This window comes from Sebastes fasciatus, chromosome 21, assembly GCF_043250625.1.
Source record: "Sebastes fasciatus isolate fSebFas1 chromosome 21, fSebFas1.pri, whole genome shotgun sequence".
In the NCBI taxonomy this organism is placed as follows: Eukaryota; Metazoa; Chordata; class Actinopteri; order Perciformes; family Sebastidae; genus Sebastes; species Sebastes fasciatus.
Genome location: NC_133815.1, coordinates 2,571,281 through 2,589,508, shown reverse-complemented (window position 1 = coordinate 2,589,508; position 18,228 = coordinate 2,571,281). Strand labels below are relative to the sequence as shown.

At 38.6% G+C, this 18,228-nt stretch overlaps 1 protein-coding gene across 1 annotated transcript in view; it reads right to left on the bottom strand.

The window, feature by feature from the left end:
- Window positions 1–3,120: 3,120 nt before the first annotated feature.
- The window catches only part of avl9 (AVL9 homolog (S. cerevisiase)), a 29,013-nt gene continuing 13,905 nt past the window's right edge, over window positions 3,121–18,228 (bottom strand). The window contains exons 10-16 of the mRNA XM_074621479.1: window positions 17,614–18,089; window positions 17,066–17,200; window positions 16,750–16,969; window positions 15,248–15,365; window positions 14,498–14,551; window positions 6,845–6,933; window positions 3,121–5,645 (exon numbers count right to left, since the gene is read on the bottom strand). Coding sequence (XP_074477580.1) covers window positions 5,518–5,645; window positions 6,845–6,933; window positions 14,498–14,551; window positions 15,248–15,365; window positions 16,750–16,969; window positions 17,066–17,200; window positions 17,614–18,089 — 1,220 coding nt within the window. The 3' untranslated portion in view covers window positions 3,121–5,517. The remainder of the gene's footprint in view (window positions 5,646–6,844; window positions 6,934–14,497; window positions 14,552–15,247; window positions 15,366–16,749; window positions 16,970–17,065; window positions 17,201–17,613; window positions 18,090–18,228) is intronic.

Here is an 18,228-nt window from a genome sequence, read left to right as displayed (position 1 = left end):
CTGAATTATTTATTTTTAAAATAATAAATCGTACACCAGCAGTTTTGTAAAAAAAAAAAATTCTAAATTAACAGCAATTACAAGTGTGAACCTTTTAAATGCAACAACAAATTAAAATTCCAGTATATAATGTATATAGAATAGATCGGCCCCATTGTCACAGATACCCGATCAGCTTCTCAAATGTGAGAATTTGATGGTTTTGACATCTTATTTTTGAGTCATTGAGCAATTTGAAGATCAGTTTGAAGTCTAACTAACTTGCGATGGAAACTTATTTGCTATTTTCTGACATTTTAAAGACCAAACAATTAATCAATAGTGAAAATAAGCAGCTAAATGTTGAATGGAATCCAGATTTACTCCATCTACAGTCCTCCACAAATGAGCAGACTTTTCAGAGCCACCTTTTTAAAGCTTACACATATTTGATAGATTTGAGAGTGCTCCTTTTAAAAACAGGATCCATGTATTTCTTTAAATAAAAAATAAAAAAAGGCCCCACAGACGTGAGGAACAGGGGCCGTGGTTTTCGGGCCGACGCGGGGGAAACCGAAGTGTTGGGTAGAGAGGGTTTAAAAGAGGGTGACTGCAGGTCCGGTCACCCATCACCTCTCCTCCGTCACCGCTCTGTCCTCCACCCTGACTCCACTATAGCGCCTCCGCAGCCTGTCTGTCTGTCCGTCAGTCTGTTTGCACACAGGTCTTCCACACAGCTAGCAGTTTACACCTCACTCCATCCGTCGTCACATGATCATGTTGTTTTTCTTTTCCACGAGGGTCTCCGCAGACACAACAACAACTCCACTCTCAGTAGGTTTCGGGCTCATGCATTTTTATTTTTTATTTCCAAGCTGCTGAAATATATATATAATAAAATATATATTTTTCATATGTTTAAAAAAAGACAACTGTTTTAGTGTGGGGGAAAATAACCAGGTCTATTTTGTATTAGTGTCTTTTTTTTTTTATTTAATATCAAACATTACTGTAGTGTGATTGTGGGTAGATATCCATTTTCCTATCAGATTTAATTTTTCTCGAGTGAATATTGAGGAATCTTGCTGCTGATTGGTTGTGAGGGGAGAGGGCTGGCCCACGGCTGTCGCTACGTCCCGGCAACCACTAGCAGTAGTGGAGAGGGCGGGTTGGGGTTGGGGTTGGGGTTGGGGTTGGAGTTGGGGTGGGGGGTGGAGGGTGGAGGGGGGATCTTCCTCCTACCTTTAAAAACATGAGCACAGGTGCTTCATGACAAACCTTACTAGCATGTTTGGCTGCATCATATTCCTTTGGCACTGTATTTTGAATGAACGTTAATTTATTAAAAAACATACCAAAAACGTTCCTGAAACTGACTCCCCGTTTCTGTTTGTTTCTGCTAAAATGTGGCGGTGTTGGTGCTGCTGACAGTTTTTCATTTTGTTTTTAGTTATTTATTTGTAAAATTTAATTATTAATCAACTTTTAAAACAAGCGCTGGTTCGGTTGCATAAAACTTTTAGTGCAAAGGCTTAAGGTCATGATGTCATACGACGGAGTATTAGGGCCACATTGAGGGGAAAAAAATGAGATTTCCAGAATAAAGTCATAATATAAAGAGAATATAGTCATAACTTGACGAGAAAAAAAGTTGGAATATTACGAGAATAAAGTCATAACTTTACGAGAAAAAAAGTCGGAATATTACGAGAATAAAGTCATAATTTTACAAGAAAAAAAGTCGTAATATTACGAGAATAAAGTCATAACTTTACGAGAAAAAAAGTCATAACTTTACGAGAAAAAAAGTAATATTACGAGAATAAAGTCATAACTTTACGAGAAAAAAAGTTGTAATATTACAAGAATAAAGTCAGAATTTAATGAGAAAGAGTCATACTATTTCCTGAAAAAAAAGTCGTAATATTACGAGAATATAGTCATAACTGGTCAAAAAATGAAGTTTGAAGGAGGCCACTGATAATGGTCTGAAAATGTAAAAAGCCGCTGTGATTTAAATTTTAAGGACAAATATTAAAGCGTGAGATTAACTGATTTATTATAACCACAACTGGCACTATTTTAAATTAGCCACAGGTTTTAATACTAAAAACATGTCGCGGTTAGTTGATTAATAGTTAAAGAACAGAAAACAAAACAACTCCAGTTTGAAAATTCATCAAGAAAAACTGACTAAAAGTTGATTTAGTTCTGTTTCTTGATTAAAATAAAGATATAACTACACACTACGGTGACATCTGGAGTCGTTTCTGTAAGGACGTTTTTATTTCCACATCAAAAGAGACGAACCGGACGTGACGTGACGTATAGCAGAAGAGAGAGCGGGAGCCAGGCTCGGGTCAAACTCAGGCAATGAGAAATATGAATCTCAATGCTAATTTTGACGCTGAAGAAGAGGTTGTAAATGTATATTCGTAGGCATATGACAGACCGCAGTCTTGCCTAATATAACTCCACACTACATTTTACGGCGCTGTGCTGCGCGGGAGAGAGAGAGTTCTTTCAATTATCTGATTTTCTATACCGTTATAATAAAAGCCTATAGTATCTAAACCCAGAAATCATTGCTTTTAAATCATATACTTGATTTTTTATATGCAAAGTTGACTCCATGACATCCTGACAGGCTGGAGTTTATGCAGCAAACACAATAATTGTGAAATTCTATGTAAAACTGCAGATTCATTAAACTACAGTCACTCAAACCCACTCAAAACTTGCATTAACTTTTCAAATGGACATTTTCAAAAAGGTTTAAGTAGTAAATTCAACCTGCAAGTTGCTCATTAAAGGATCTGTTAAATGATTAATGAAAAGATATCAGGATATGAATTAATGATGACAACAATCACTCAGCACCATGGGCTGCTACCGGGCGTGACTTTGTGCTGGCCCCGGGCTGAGGTCGCCGGGCTCATGTGTCCCCCCGTGATGCTGCTGAATTGTTATTGGTGAACACATGGGTGCATTTTTGTGCGCCCATGTGCTACCGCCACAACAACAACCCCCTCTACAAACACATTTGCCACCACTTTGTTTGGCTGACCTACATTTGTACTCAGACACAAACACCCAGAGGGATAAAAGTTCCATAGTCTCCTAAAAATAAAAAGTCTGCGGTGTATTTTAATTTTTTTTTTTTTAATACAGCAATATAGTATAGTATCACTTCTTCTCAAATACATTAAAAGCATCTGTCAAGAAAATATTCTGTGAATTTTAAATTCACAATACATTCGTATCTGTTAAATACAAAATATATCATCAGAGGATAAAAAAAGAAACGCAAAAAGCAGCTTTTAACAGCTGATATCTTTTTAAACTTAATCCAGAAATCAAAAGAAAATTCCCGAAATGACTCAAAGAAGTTTTAAAAGCATGAAGAACAGATCGTTTTAAAGACAGAAGGATGACACTCGTAACAGCTGTAAAACTGGACTGGACAGAGCATGCTCACTGGACCACTTTTAATCCAACTGGTGTTGAATGTTTGAAGCATGGAGGGAAAAAAGATCCTGTAAGCACCTCAAGATTACAGTTATACAAGATAAAGATTCACATAAATATATAATATATAATGGCTGCTTTGTGCAAATACACACAGTGGTCCACAGATACAGGACTTGTTCCAGTGTTGTCATGACAAAACATGGATATTTATGAGTTCATACACAAACAAATAAATAAGTTATCTGACTTTAAACTATCCTCAGATTTACTAAATATACTTTTTTCCAATATATATATAGTATAAAAAGGCCTGGGTGAGGGTTAATAACACACAGCTGGGTGCAGGTTCCTTCATAGTTAAGGGAGGTTTTCATCACGTTTATCAGGGCACAAAATCAGGCATTTAGGTACACAAAGGATTTATGTAATAACATTGTGGTTATTGCAGTAACAGCATTCAGATTTTGTAATTATGTTGGTTCTGCGTTTGTCGCAGAAACTTGTTTAACCGCAAATGTAATAAAGTTGAGTTGAAATGGTTCGTCAAATAATCAATTAAATGTTTAATTTTCAAGTTTTTCATCTTAAAATTAAAATTTAGGGGTTTTAATTACAAGTAATTTAAAGACCCGTAAAACTGACATAATTTAATAAAAGGTTATCAGACAAGTGAAAAATATTATTGAATATATCAATAGATTAATACTAATAATTAAATACAAAAAAATATAGTGTAAAAATAAATATAAAGCTTTATAATTTTCCTTAACACAACAATAAGTTGTTAAAGAATAGAATTTACCTCCAACCAGTTGATAAAATAAATTAATATATTTAACTAATTTGATCTTTTAACTGCTTAATTTTCCTATTTGTTTTTGATCTTATTATTGGCACATATTTAATAAATGATCTGTTCTCCTCTTTTCACATTTCATCACCCAGTTAATGTTAATTATACATATACTGTACAGCAGAGTTTTGTAGTATCACCGAAGAGTCAATATAAGTTCTTTGGTATTATCTTTTCACTTCTCTTCATTAAAGATCACATTGGAAATAAGGCATGGACATTTTTTGTAAATATGTATTATTTAATGTCTCATTATGTTCAACAATCTTAATAAAAAAACTTAAAAGTAGCATTACCTATCTGACTTTGTTAGCATTTTCATGCCGGATGAAATGCTTTAGCTGCTGTTACTGCTTTATTTTTAACCAACTGATTGGAGGTTTAAGGAAAAATAGGAAGCTTTATATCTCTGTTTACACTTTTATTTAAATTATTTAGCTAACAATATTATTTATTGATATATTTTTTACTATTTTTGTCGGTCAAATCGGAAATATCGGTGGACATTTTAACTATTTTCCACATTTTCAAACTAATAATCCTAAAAAATATACAACAAATTAATCAATAATGAAACTAATTGTTAGTTTCAGCCGTTCTTAAGTCACTCAACGTGAATTCTGTTACCACCACAACAACCACAATGTGATTACATACAGATAAATCACTGAACATGAGCCAGACTGAATTTAAAATCGAAACCGTTAAAAATCTTCCAAGGTGCCACAGCTCATGCTGTTCTGTCAAATCCCGTGACACCGATTTGTTTTTAAATTTTTTTAAGTTCTCTGTCAGCAAAATAGTCGGCTATATATAGACAAACTTCTAGAAATATGCAGCAAAAGAGTGAACACCGCAAACCCAACGACAGCATCTGTAGTGTCTCACAGGAAAAAAGCATCCAGCAATACAAACAGGCGGTCAGACATGATGCAGCCTGCTGAAAAATTCTGGGTTTTTGATCAAAAGCGCTTGGCAGTCTCTGCCTCACAGTGGATATGGACTGTACAGTTATTATAACGGAAGCGCTGCCTTCCTGTCCGGAGTGGCGTCGCGCCGCCCCGGAGTCACCAAACATGAGGATGGTTCAGACTTGATCCATTTCTCTCCTTCATAAAAGCAGCTCTCAGTCCGCTGACCTTCAGGCTTCACAGTAGCCAGAGGGTCAGAGGACAGAGGACAGAGTCAGAGACATAGCACTGGTGCGTTTGGTTTCAGGGTAGGACCTCTGTGGCGGGCTCTGGATACTCCGGGGTGGTTACGGCTGGAGGCTGGGCCAGCGTGGAGAACCAGGAGGACATGGCCGACTTGGCGCTGGTCAACGCTCCGCCCACGGACTGACCTGAGAGCAGAGGTGGAGATCGATGAGACTTCACTTACAAAACAGGTAAATAAATATTTGTTTTACTATTCCTGTCTTACTAATAAACCAAAATGTGTAGCACGACTACATATTTAAAGGTCCCATAGTGTAAAAAAGTGAGATTTGTATGTCTTTTTTTTATTATAAAGCAGGTTTAAATGCTATATCAATACTGTGAAAGTATCGAAAAGCTCAATCCATGGAGAAATACACACAGCCTGTATTCAGAAACTGTGCCTTTAAACGAGCCGTCAGGATTTCTGTACATTTGTGATGTCACAACTGTACAATATTTAGACCATTTCACAGTTTTAAACATAAACATAATAAATGCGTTCGAAATTGCATACTATGTATGTTTGTATGTTCGACATACTTCTGTGTGAATAAAGTAGTAGTGTGTATTTTTTCGGATGCACTGAGCAGTAATTTACGTCATCACTTCCTGAGAGCCTCCTTACGACGTGTTACCATGGTAACCCGTGCCAACATCACGTGACCAAAACGTCGGTTTGTGAGAATCAAAGTCTGAATTCATTTTAAAATATATATTACGCCTAGCAAAGTGAAATCTTATACTTTCAGTTAAATTGAAGCGTTATTGATGTTACAGAGCTGTCTGTCAACGTCCGTTATGAACGTTGTCGTCAATGCCGCATTGCATTGTGGGATATTTATACCGTTGTATACTGCAATATTTTACCGGAAATAGTATGCATTTGCATACTGTTGGTTTCATACTTAGGTTTCGGACATACTAAAAATATCTCACATAGTGTTTAAGCGTACTAAATAGTATGTTATTTGTGTGGAATTTCGGACGCAACCGAAATGCTGATACAGTTTATGTGAATGACATCAGCTGACAGGAAGTAAACACGGACCCAAGCTGTTGCCTAGCAACATGATTCCATTGTAATAGCATTGAAATGCACTAAAAACAGGATATTTGAGGATTTCCTGCTTTACTCCGTTTTATTTTCTTGTAAATTTGGGAACATTTGAAGGCATTTTTCACTAATTATAAACAAAAATGATTAATCAATCCATAGTTAACGTGACTACAGGAAATATGTTGTTGATCTGGTCAAGACACTGATCCCTTTCAGCTTATTTATTGGGTGCTACCTTGAATAATGTCCTCCCTCAGACATCTAATTTCCTGATTGCTTTCTTACCCACTGCCTTCCCCGTCTGGACCACACTGCGACTGGTGGTCATCATGGCGTTTCCGATCTTCTTCCCTCTCTCGCTGTTCTGCATGGAGCTGCAAGTGGACAAAGAAGGAGAGGAGAAAACAATATGTTAACAAACCATGTATGTATGTATACACTCCCCTTCGATCCCTCTTATCTCTGGTGTGACATTAGAGGAATTCTTCCTCATGTCCAGGAAACAAAACTACACAAAAAGTGCCGTTGCTAAATGTTGCGCCAACCATTTACAGAGAGGATTATGTAACATCAGCAGAGGCTGAGCAGCAGTCACAGGTGGTGTATCTGATGATCAGAGCTGACCTGAGAGCGGAAACAAGCTATGTTTCACAACAAATGGGACGGCTAAATGCGGCTTTATCTGAACAGTAGTCTGGTGTGAGTCCAACATGCAACCTTTCATCACATGGATCCCCGCTGACATTCAGCAGGAATCTCACTCCTGCATCATGTGGGCAAACAGTAGCAGGAGGACATGTGTCAGCAGCTGCCTTCACACCCTCTAATCAGCCAATTATTTAATCTGGGCAAAGATACTGAAGGAAGAAAAGAGAGTTCAGCTTTAACATGATGCTCTTCCTAATTATTCAATGATAGGTAAATAAAAGCTCCTGTCAGAGCCAAGATTTAGAGTCAAACTAAAAGAGACTTTCAGCTCGTAAAGTGTGTGTATGAAACCTAAAACCAAAAGAGAAAGTGAGACATGTGTGTGTGTGTTGCTGGTATAACTGCTGTCATTCCTCCACACCGCAGACAGATACAGTGTTTATCTGACTACAGCATCAACATGAAACCAGCAGAGCGTGAACCGGCACCACACAGCTCGATGCTTCTGCAGGCGTCTCTGGAGTCAGACGGATGGACGGACGGATGGACGGACCGATGTCCTGCGGCGCCATCAACTCGTGGGGACACCAAACAAGCTGCTGTTGGTTGCTAGGCGCTTGTTGCTAGGGATCAATGACCCGGCTACACGGCTGCACGTCCACCAGGAATCTGTCCTCGCTGTGCCAACTTCCTTTTGTCTTTATTTTCAAAGTAAGAGACCCTGCAGCAGTGCTGTTGTTGTCATTCAGTTTAAAGCCACTAGGTGTATTTATTCTGATGGCATTTAGTTTGTAGGAAAATGAGACAAACCGTGTGAACATTAGAGCAGTCTGTGTGTTTAATATGTCTTTTTATTTACTATTTCAAGTCTACACATTGAAGAAGTGGCTTTAAATATGATTTTACCACTCAATAGCACCATAAGCTCTCATGTAGTATTGATGACATTACTTATCAATGCCACTGGTGCACCGACTAAGTTTCCGGATATTAAAATTGTCTGGTTTTCCTCACTAATTTATTATAATGTGGAATATTTAGAAATAAAAATTGTTTTATATAATCTTACATAACCTAAAAATAAATTGATTTTAATCGTTATCATGTTATTGATTTTACTAGAGTTGTTCCGATACTAGTATCGGAAATGCCTCCGATACAGCATAAAAAATGCTGGATCGGGTATCAGCGTGTCTGTGCACCGGTCCGATATCACGTTATATCATTTATCAGCTCATTTACGCTACAACACATGTCACTCACTACCCGATCATGGATTTACTGTATAGTAAGACTTGGATACGGCACCGCCGCTCAGCCTTGCTTCCAAGTGTCTATTCGCGGTATTGCAGCATAAAATCCCCCTGCGGCCCAAAAAGCATTTTCCCCACAGACCACCACTGTAAGAGTGACGTCTGTAAAACTGTTAGTCAATTATGACTATTTCTATTATGAATTTTTGATCCATGGAGGTTTTATATTTGTAAAACTTTCCTCATCAGAGAAAAGTGATTTAAACATCTGTGACGTCATCACAATGTGAAGTCAAGCAAGCGGCAGAAACCCTGCTGTGCATATTCAGTGGGCCGCATACCCATTGTAAGTAAACTCGGAAGCTAGCGCCATCTCTGGGTCTGGTTTGGATCAGTTTTTTAATGCACTGGTATCACAACGGTACTCGATATCAGCCGATACGTAAGTTTAGGTATCGAAATCAGTATCGGGAAGGAAAAATGGTGTACACATATTAATTTTCTACCTTTTTCGACTAGTTTTTTTATATAGACCTTATCATAAATCTATTATATTTACCATATATGTACCCTCTGGAAATGTTTATGATAGGCTACCTTATGGAGAAATATCTTCTCTGTTGTACTAAAGAAATCCCAGAATGGGCCTTTAACTTCTCCTCAAGATCTCAAAGCTTCCAAATATATCTAAATGACATGGCAAATGTGTATAAAATAATGCACAACACATCTAGAACCTTGATTCAAATGTCTTGCTCAATATACTGTAAACGTGTGACATTCTCTAGCATGGAAAAAAAATGTTAATAACTTTGAAGCTGTTGAGGGTTCGGCTGGAATAATGGAAACACTGTGATCATATTTAAACTTTTTTTTTCAGATGCCACCCAGCCTCCGAAAAAAGCTTCCAACGACCTCATGGTAACAGAAAGCAGTATTTCCCCTGAGCTACTGTGTACACTCAGAGAGGACACACTGACTCTCCGTCTCGCTGGCTGACCCAAATAAACAGCTCCTTATGCGGCGCAGTGTGGTACGCTGACAATGAAGAAAGATCCTCTAACAGCGAGAGTCTGCCTGCAGCCGTGCAGCCTCGTCACATGACTCTTGTTTTCCTGAGAACATCTCTGCCACCGGCTGCTCTTTGTCCAGCACCGATGACGAGGAAACATGAAAAGGGTCGGCTGTGTTTAGCCCACCTCCCCCCTCCCCTCCAGTGCTTCCATAATACACATGCAACACAGCACATTCACAAGGAAGTCAAGCGTAGGGCCTGGTTTTTTAAATAGAGAAGAGGTGGCAGGGCAGCAGCAGCAGCAGCAGTGGGACAAAGAGTGATGAGCTGCAGCAAAGTGGATGGACTCAACTTTCTGCTTTTACTTTCTCAACCAGCATCGTGACAAAACATCACACCAGGCTGTCCCACTAACTCCAGTGTCCCCCCCCCCCCCCCCCCCTCCCACTCCCCCAAAGCCTCAAGCTGCAGGAAAACAGCTCCATGTTTACGTCTTTTCTGGTTAATAACAGACCTCCAAGAACACCACTAAGGTTTTAACATTATTAAGAGAAGGACTCTCAATCTACCTACCCCCCTAAGATCAGGCCCCTTAGCGACATTACAAGAATTTATTGTTAAATCCAGCCCACAAATATATTCTTTTATTCTTTTATCCAGTCTTTTATTTTGAAGGGATTCATTTCTCCAGGAAGTATGCAGCCTAATCAACAAATGTGTGCTCTTAAACAACTTAATTCTTGCTCTTAAATTAATACTTATAATAAGAATTTGTTAAATTGAGCCCACAAATATATTCTAAAAAAATATAGTTTTCCCAGTTTACATTTTCCTCCAGTCTTTTATTTTGTAGTGATCCTTTAATTTTTTCAGGAAGTACAGAGCCTAATCAGCATCAAGAGGAGAATAAAAACTAATTTGTGCTCTTTAATTAATACTTTGTGCGCACAAATCAACAAAACATAACGTTAAACAATATTTAACGGATGTTTAAGGGGTTCAAAAGAGTAACAGGCAAAATCTCTCCTTCAAAGTAAAAGCACAGGTGTCGAAGAGCAAACACTGAACAAAATGTTCTCAAATGACTGAATAAAGTTAACTGAAAAACAAAGATTTACCACTAATTTCGAGGTTTTATAGTAACTTTCTTTTTTGTTTGGGAGGAGGATTTCAACATCCCTCAGAGATGCAAGTCTGCGAAGCTTCTTACAGTCAACAAACACTCGTCTCTGATGTTCAAGGTCGCCGTGGAGACCGAGCTGTTTATCTGCCGTCTCCGCCGCTTAGTGAACACGTGTAGGAAAAAAAAAAAAACTCACACACACTCTTTTCCACACCGGCTGAATCCCCTCCTGTTCAGAGCCCTGCTCGGACACAAAGCTGAGGCAGGAAGTGAGATGTGTTTATTCCTGAGAAGACTCCGGTGGCTGAGTGCCAAACTTCCTGCCTACAGGCCCCCCTCGTCACCCCCTTCATCGCCCTCCTCATCACCCCCCAACCATTACCCCCTTCACCCTCCTCATCACCCCTCTAACACCACCATACAGGCTACATCCAGAGTTTTAAGAGCCAGCCGTGCCCCTTCACCCCCTTCCTGGTCCATGAACACACCACTGATGGGCAGCTCTGACCAGATCAACACTTTTCAAATCCTCTCACGAGACAAAGAATCAACAACTTTTCTAATATGCACCTTTAAAACACATTTAACGCTGCAGCTAACGATAATTTTCATTACTGAATAACCTTGTTGATTATTAATCGTTGGTCTGAAGACTTTTTTAAACTCGACAAACATAAAACATTCTGAATGGTCCTTTTGTATTTCCTGTTGCAATGTTAGTTAAAGCAGCAGCTGACAGGAAGTAAACTTGGACCAAAGCTGTTGCTCTAGCAACAGAATGACAATGAAAAGGTCTATTAAAGGTCACAAAAAAATGTACTTTCTTTTTTCTTCCTTCTGTCCTTCTTTTCTTCCTTACTCCTTTCCTACTTTCCTTCCTTCCTTCAATGTTTCTTTCCTTCCTTCTTTACTTCCGTTCTTCCTTCCTTGTGTCCTTCCTTCTTTCAATCTTTCCTTTCCTACCTTCCTTCTTTCTTTCCATCTTTCCCTTCTTTGATTCTGTCCCTCCTTCCTTTCTTCCTTCAGTCCATCTTTCTACTTCCACATTTACTTCTGTCCTTACTTCCTTTTTTCCTTCCATCCTTCTTTCCTTTCTTCCCTCCTTCCTTCTTTCAATCTTTCTTTCCTTACTCCTTTCCTTCTTTCTTTCCACCTTTCCTTCCTTCTTTCCTTCCCATCCTTTCCTTCTGTTCTTTGTTCCTTCCATCCTTCCTTCTTACAATCTTTCCTTCCTTACTCCTCTACTTTCCTTCTTTCTTATCATCTTTCCTTGCTTCTGTCCTTCCTTCCTATTTTCATTCCTTCCATCCTTCTTTACATGTACTTCCATCTTTACTTCCATCCTTACTTCCTATCTTCCTTCCATCCTTCTTTCCTTTCTTCCCTCCTTCCTTCTTTACTCCTTTCCTTCTTTCTTTCCACCTTTCCTTCCTTCTTTGCTTCTGTCCTTCCTTCCTTCCATCCTTCATTACATGTACTTCCATCTTTACTTCCTTCCTTTTTCCTCCCCCCGTCCTTCTTTCCTTCTTTACTACCTTCCTTCCTCCCTAATTTCTTTCCTTCCGTCTTCCCTTCCTTCTTTAATATTGTGTATTATTGTTTATCTTATATTATTTTTACATTTAATCAGGTTTTAATCTCATTAATCTGATTAAATAAAAGTTTTATATGAGTCAATTTCTTACATTTCAACTCATCTAGTGGAACCTTTTAATCACATTTAGACAAATTATTACATCACTGAAAAGAAAATCGGTTGCAATATTAAACAGTTAATTGAATTGTAGATTAATATTAATGATTTAATAAATTGTTAATTGAATTGTTTCATTGTAAATGTCACAGCTTGCATCAGTATTAGGCTTGTTGTCACAACGTCTTGACATGAGTTACATCTACCAAAATGAAAAATACAATCATAATCTAAACTAATTATTTTTTATTCTACCTTATGTGTCTCACTTTTGGGCTTTTCATCATAACATTTTATCACAGTTTCATTTTTTCTTACCATTTCTGATTTAAATGTTGCACAGTTAAAGTAAACTAAAACCAGTTTAAGGTTTCCTCCAGTTTGTTTGTCTGTGTGTTTGTTTACTGAGGATTTACGACAAAGTTCACGGCGGCCGTGTCACCAGACTCCCTGAAGGTAAAGTGAGAGCTCCGAGTACCAGAGCGAGGCAGATCTGCCCGGGTTCTCATCATAAAGCTAAGTTAAGGATGGAGGCACACTCAGCTGTGTGTGTGTGTGTGTGTGTGTGTGTGTGTGTGTGTGTGTGTGTGGTGGTGGGGGCAGCATTTATCCGACGCGTAACACGAGAAGCGGCGCTCCAGCTGTGGACGGAGTCGCCTTTCATCCACACTTCCTAGAATGAAACCGGAGCAGAAGCTGAAGAAGTCTCCAGCTCTGTTTTTGAGAATGAAACTCGCTCATAATTTATGACTTAAAGCTGATAGGAGACCCTCGATGCCACCGCAAACACCCGAACACACCGCCTGCTGCTCTCTGTAGCATACAGTATCCATGAAGTATTCACAGCTGGGTGTCAGAGTGCACTAAGCCTGTTACCCTTATGGATATTTAATCATTAATGATCTAAAAAGAGTTGAGACAAGACAGCAGCAGTAATGTATGAACTTTTAGAGACTTAAATAATAATTTATCTGACTTTTTTATTATTTTTTTCCTCACTAATTAACTGTTTTTACTTGCTGAACCATTATTAAGAGCAGGGGGCTCAAACGCAGAAATACTTAATTGATCCCTGGGGGGGGAATTAGGATGTTACAGTTGCTCTTGTATAAAAGCATAGAGAAATATAAGAAAATAGATATAAGTGAGTATGTAACATGTAAATTATGTAAATAATGCTAGAATATATAACATAATAAATAATAAAAATAAGAATTAGATGTCAAGAATTTATTGTTAAATCCAGCCCACAAATATATTCTTTAGATTTTTTTTATCCAGTCTATTACTTTGAAGGGATCTATTTTTCCAGGATGTATGGAGCCTAATCAACATCAAAAACACATTTTTGGTCTTAAAAAACATAATTCTTGGTCTTAAATTAATACTTATAACAAGAATGAATTGTTAAATCCAGCCCACAAATATATTCTTTAAGTTATTCCCAGTTTAGTCTTTTATTTTGAAGGGATCCATTCATATTTCAGAGAGCCTAATCAGTGTCAAAAACACAAATTTAGTCTTTTAAACAACTTAATTCTTGCTCTTAAATTAATACTTTGTGTGCACAAATCAACAGAACACGATGTTAAACCATATTGTTAACATTTTAACAGATGTTTAAGGTCAAAATCTCTCCTTCAAAGTAAAAAGCACAGGTGTCTGACAGCAAACACCGAGCCAAAGTAGGGCAAAATGTTCTTAAATGACTGAATAAAGTTGAAATTTACAGGTGAAAAACACTGGATTTACCACTAATTTAGAGGTTTTATAGTAAATGTTTACACTGTCTTTTTGAGAGGAGTAGGAGACTGGAATAAAGTGAAAGCCACGTTCTGTTTTACTGCTCAACCTGTCAAATATCTCGTCTTTACAGTGTCATCTTTTCACCACATGAGGGCAGCAACATGCATGTTTTGATGAGCACGACATCACCTGAGCTACAGGAAATAATCTGATACCATGAAGTTTGGAAGAAAAATAAATAGGTCACGGCTCTGCGGCTGAATCTGCATCGCACCTGAGTCCCCCTCATCTCTTGTTATTTATGTTTTAAATGTTGTTTCTGATGTTCTGTGTCTTAAAGCTGCAGGGTTATATGCTGCTGGTGTAGTCAAAGACACATTTCCACCACAGTGAATAATAAAGTTGCATGTATTGTAATGGCACATAGCAGGAGATGAGAGAGGAATGAAAGAGAACTCACTGTGAGAGTCGTAGTTTCACATCAGCAACGCTGTACTGGCCCTGGAACGGGTGTCTACAACAGAGAAGAAAAGTAAACGTTTTTATTTCATTGTATTTATTTTTCTATATTCATGATCATCTTTGACAAATCCATACTGGATCAGACCAGTTTAGTTAATGGTTGGGGAAACATGCCTGTCAACAAGGCCACTGCACTCCAAACTTTAAAGATCATTCTTAACAGTGACGAATGTTTTTGATTTGAACACCAACACTTTCCCCACTTTCCAGCACATTTATATAGTTTTTAAAGGAATACTTTCCCCCCAAAATGACCATTTGTATATCAATTACTCATTCTTATCACTCATTATATCAATTTCTTCACTCTTCCCAAACACATGCATCTTCCCTAAAGCCTGACTGTTTAAAACCCTTCTGCATAAACAGTCTCACGCTTGTGCAGACGGTCTACTCGTCTGGACGTCTAGTTTTGATATAGTTTTGCTGTTCTTAAACGCGGCCCCCATTTACTTCCATTCATCGAACCCGTTTTTTCAAGAATTCAAGGTAACACGGGGCGAGTAATTGATATACAAATGATCATTTTGGGGGTTGAGTATTACTTTAAAGACCTGAAATAAATGACATTTGTTTCCTCGACTCTTTGTTATTGCCGAGTATTGAACGCCAATACTTTTTAGGTCTCAGCTAAAATTACGTCATTTAAGAGATTCTACTCAAGATTTTGTCCCCCCTGTCCACCTACCCCGCGGTGATGGCGGCCATGGCGGGGTGCTTGTTGCTGTACCACACCCGGTAGTTGTGGGTGATCTTCCAGGTTGCGACGAAAGGCGCGCCGTAATCAGCCAGCAGCCTCTCGTTGTCTGAAAAAACAGAGATTGTTTGGAGTCAGTGAACACGATTAATCAGCGTAACTGGATTTACTGACATTTTCTCTACAAAGCTCATTACGTGCGACGATCACTATGTGTGTGTGTGTGTGTGTGTGTGTGTGTGTGTGTGTGTGTGTGTGTGTGTGTGTGTGTGTGTGTGTGTGTGTGTGTGTGTGTGTGCACGACGCAATGATTACAGCGCCCATCATGATTAGTAATGTCTCTGGAGATGAGTATTAATATACAATCAACTCATCATAACTTGAATGAGGATGTGAGTGAGTGGAATCTTTAGTGTATGTACTATATACTTTGTATGGTGTTTTAAATGACATGAAGCCAAGCCTTAAGGATTTATTAAGAATGAACATCATTATAAAGTAAAAACAAATGAGACTGCACTTAAAACTATTTAATACTTCAATTTAGATCAAATGTATTTAAAGACTTTTTCTATAGCCTGCAGATACTCAGGATTAAACTAACTCATTAATGAGCAATTAAGTAAAACAGCGTCGTAATGAAGAAGTGAGAGGGAACGGAAAGAAGCTGAACCTTCAAATGTATCAAGAATGGCTTAATACTCCAGCGGAAACAGCGTCCCACGAATAACTCATTTATAAGATAAACAACAAATAAACTGCTTAGAAATCTGGGAACCGTTTCTGTCAAATTCCAGGGAAACCAAAACTAACTTGTATTTTATTTAATTATATTCATATCATTTCATTATTTTTATATTCCGTTTTATTCTCTCCTTTGTAAACATGCTTTAAACACACACACTATGTATCTGTATCCATCCTGTGCAGGTGGCGGGATGACAGGGATATAAGTAGGTGCTGGGTGTGTGAATTAATTTTATTCATTTATTTATTTTTATTTATTTATTTATATTTCTTTTTTATTACTATTATGTTTTTTTATTTATTTATCTTTATTTTTTTATTTCATTATTTTCATTTATTTATTTATTTATTTGATAATTTTTATTTTATATTTATTTCATTATTTTCATTTATTTATTTATTTATTTGATAATTTTTATTTTATATTTATTTCATTATTTTTATTTATTTCTATTTTTCTATTTTTTATAATATTATTCTTATTATTCTTATCATTATTATTCTTATCACTACCATTTTCTGACCTTTGTTTTTGAATACTTTATTTTTTAATTTACAGTTACTATCTGTTATTATATGTGTATATTATTTTATTTGTTGTGGTTTAGGTAGTTGTAGTTTTTTTTTCTTAACGAAACAATAAAAAGCATGATTCAAAAGAAAAAATGAAGAAAGAGGGAGGGGAAGAGTGACACAATGAAAGAACGAATGAATGAATGAATGGAGAGGGAAAGAGCAGTTCCCACCTTCCTGTAATGCGGAGGACAGTAATGAGTGGAGGTAGAGGGTGAACTGGGCTCTGATCCACTCGTCTCCTCCCTCCCAGCCCGTCCCGTCCAGGAAGACATCGTCGCGGTTCTCCGTCACGTGTTTGACCAGGTAGTCGGCGAAACGCAGGTCGGCCGTCGTCAAGCTCAGGATCTTACGCAGCTCTGGGTCCTGGATGTGGACCAAAGCGTCTTCCACCTACAACAACAACAACAACAACGACACACAGTATTTACTATCAATATTTAACTTTTTCTCTTAAAATAAAATGCTTTATATACGTGCAGAACTTACCTCGACGACGGCATCACTGAGGTGCCTCTGCTGGCGGAAGAGGATGTTGGTTGCCCCAGCAACGAAGCCGCGCACCGTCACGTCTGACAGGAGGTGATGCTGCTGCAGAGCCATGTAGGGCATACACAGGTAACCCTGGCAACAAAAAAGGCAAAGGTCACTGTGTATACGAGTGTTAGACACACACACACACCGAGAGGACAAAAGAGAAGCTGTTAAATCTGAGCTAGTATCCTGCTGGAACTCAAAACACACACACAGGTGAGTATTTGATGAGAGGGTGGCTGAGCTGTGAGCATTTATAGGTTATGTATAAACTAATATTGATCTGTGTGAGGAAACACGATGATGAACAGAGAAAGTTCACACATTAAGAGTTGATGTCCAAAACGAGCTCTCTACCATTTCAAATATGAGTTACATTTATAGACTAATATAAAATTAAACTAAAGTCTGGTACCTTTCTAGTGACAGCATCTTGTTCTTTAGCTGAATATCCCAAAAAGACAGAACTTGATGGTTTCAGGTGTAATGCGTGTGAGTGTTACCTTAGTGAAGATGGGTAGCGGCAGGCCGAACTGATCCTCCTCCAGACCAGACACGAGTCCCTGGGTGACCCCTCCCTGACCGCTGGCGGACTGCGGCTGCACAGTGATGGGCGTCCCCGGCTTGGAGTCGAAGGCGTCCAGGAGCTCCGTCGTCTCCTTCCCCTCGGCTGCCTCTTTGGGACTTTCCTCCAACACGCTGGGGTCCAGAGTCTCCCAGTCGCTCTCTGAGGACTCCGGGGAGGTGCGTGACGGCGGTTTGAGGAGGTGGTTGTTGTCCCCCTCCGTGCTGTTCCCGAAGGACAGAGACTCCGCGGCGGGCTGGCCGGTCTCCTCCAGCTCGGTGCTGGCGATGTCGGTGACGGACACAGAGACGAACTCCTCGGCTCCGGAGACGCTCTCCACCAGAGTCAGGTCCTCCGACACGCTGCTCTTTGGCCTGTAGTGGGACGAGTCCACCAGGCCGTGCTCGATCATACCTGCACAAATCAGATCAAATGTCACAGCCATTTCATTTCATTTCAATCCACTTAATCACGACTAATCCATTTAGTCTTTTAGCTGTCTACTGGCTTTCTGTTTGGCTCGTTGGAAGGTTTTTATAATCCTGCATTTCCT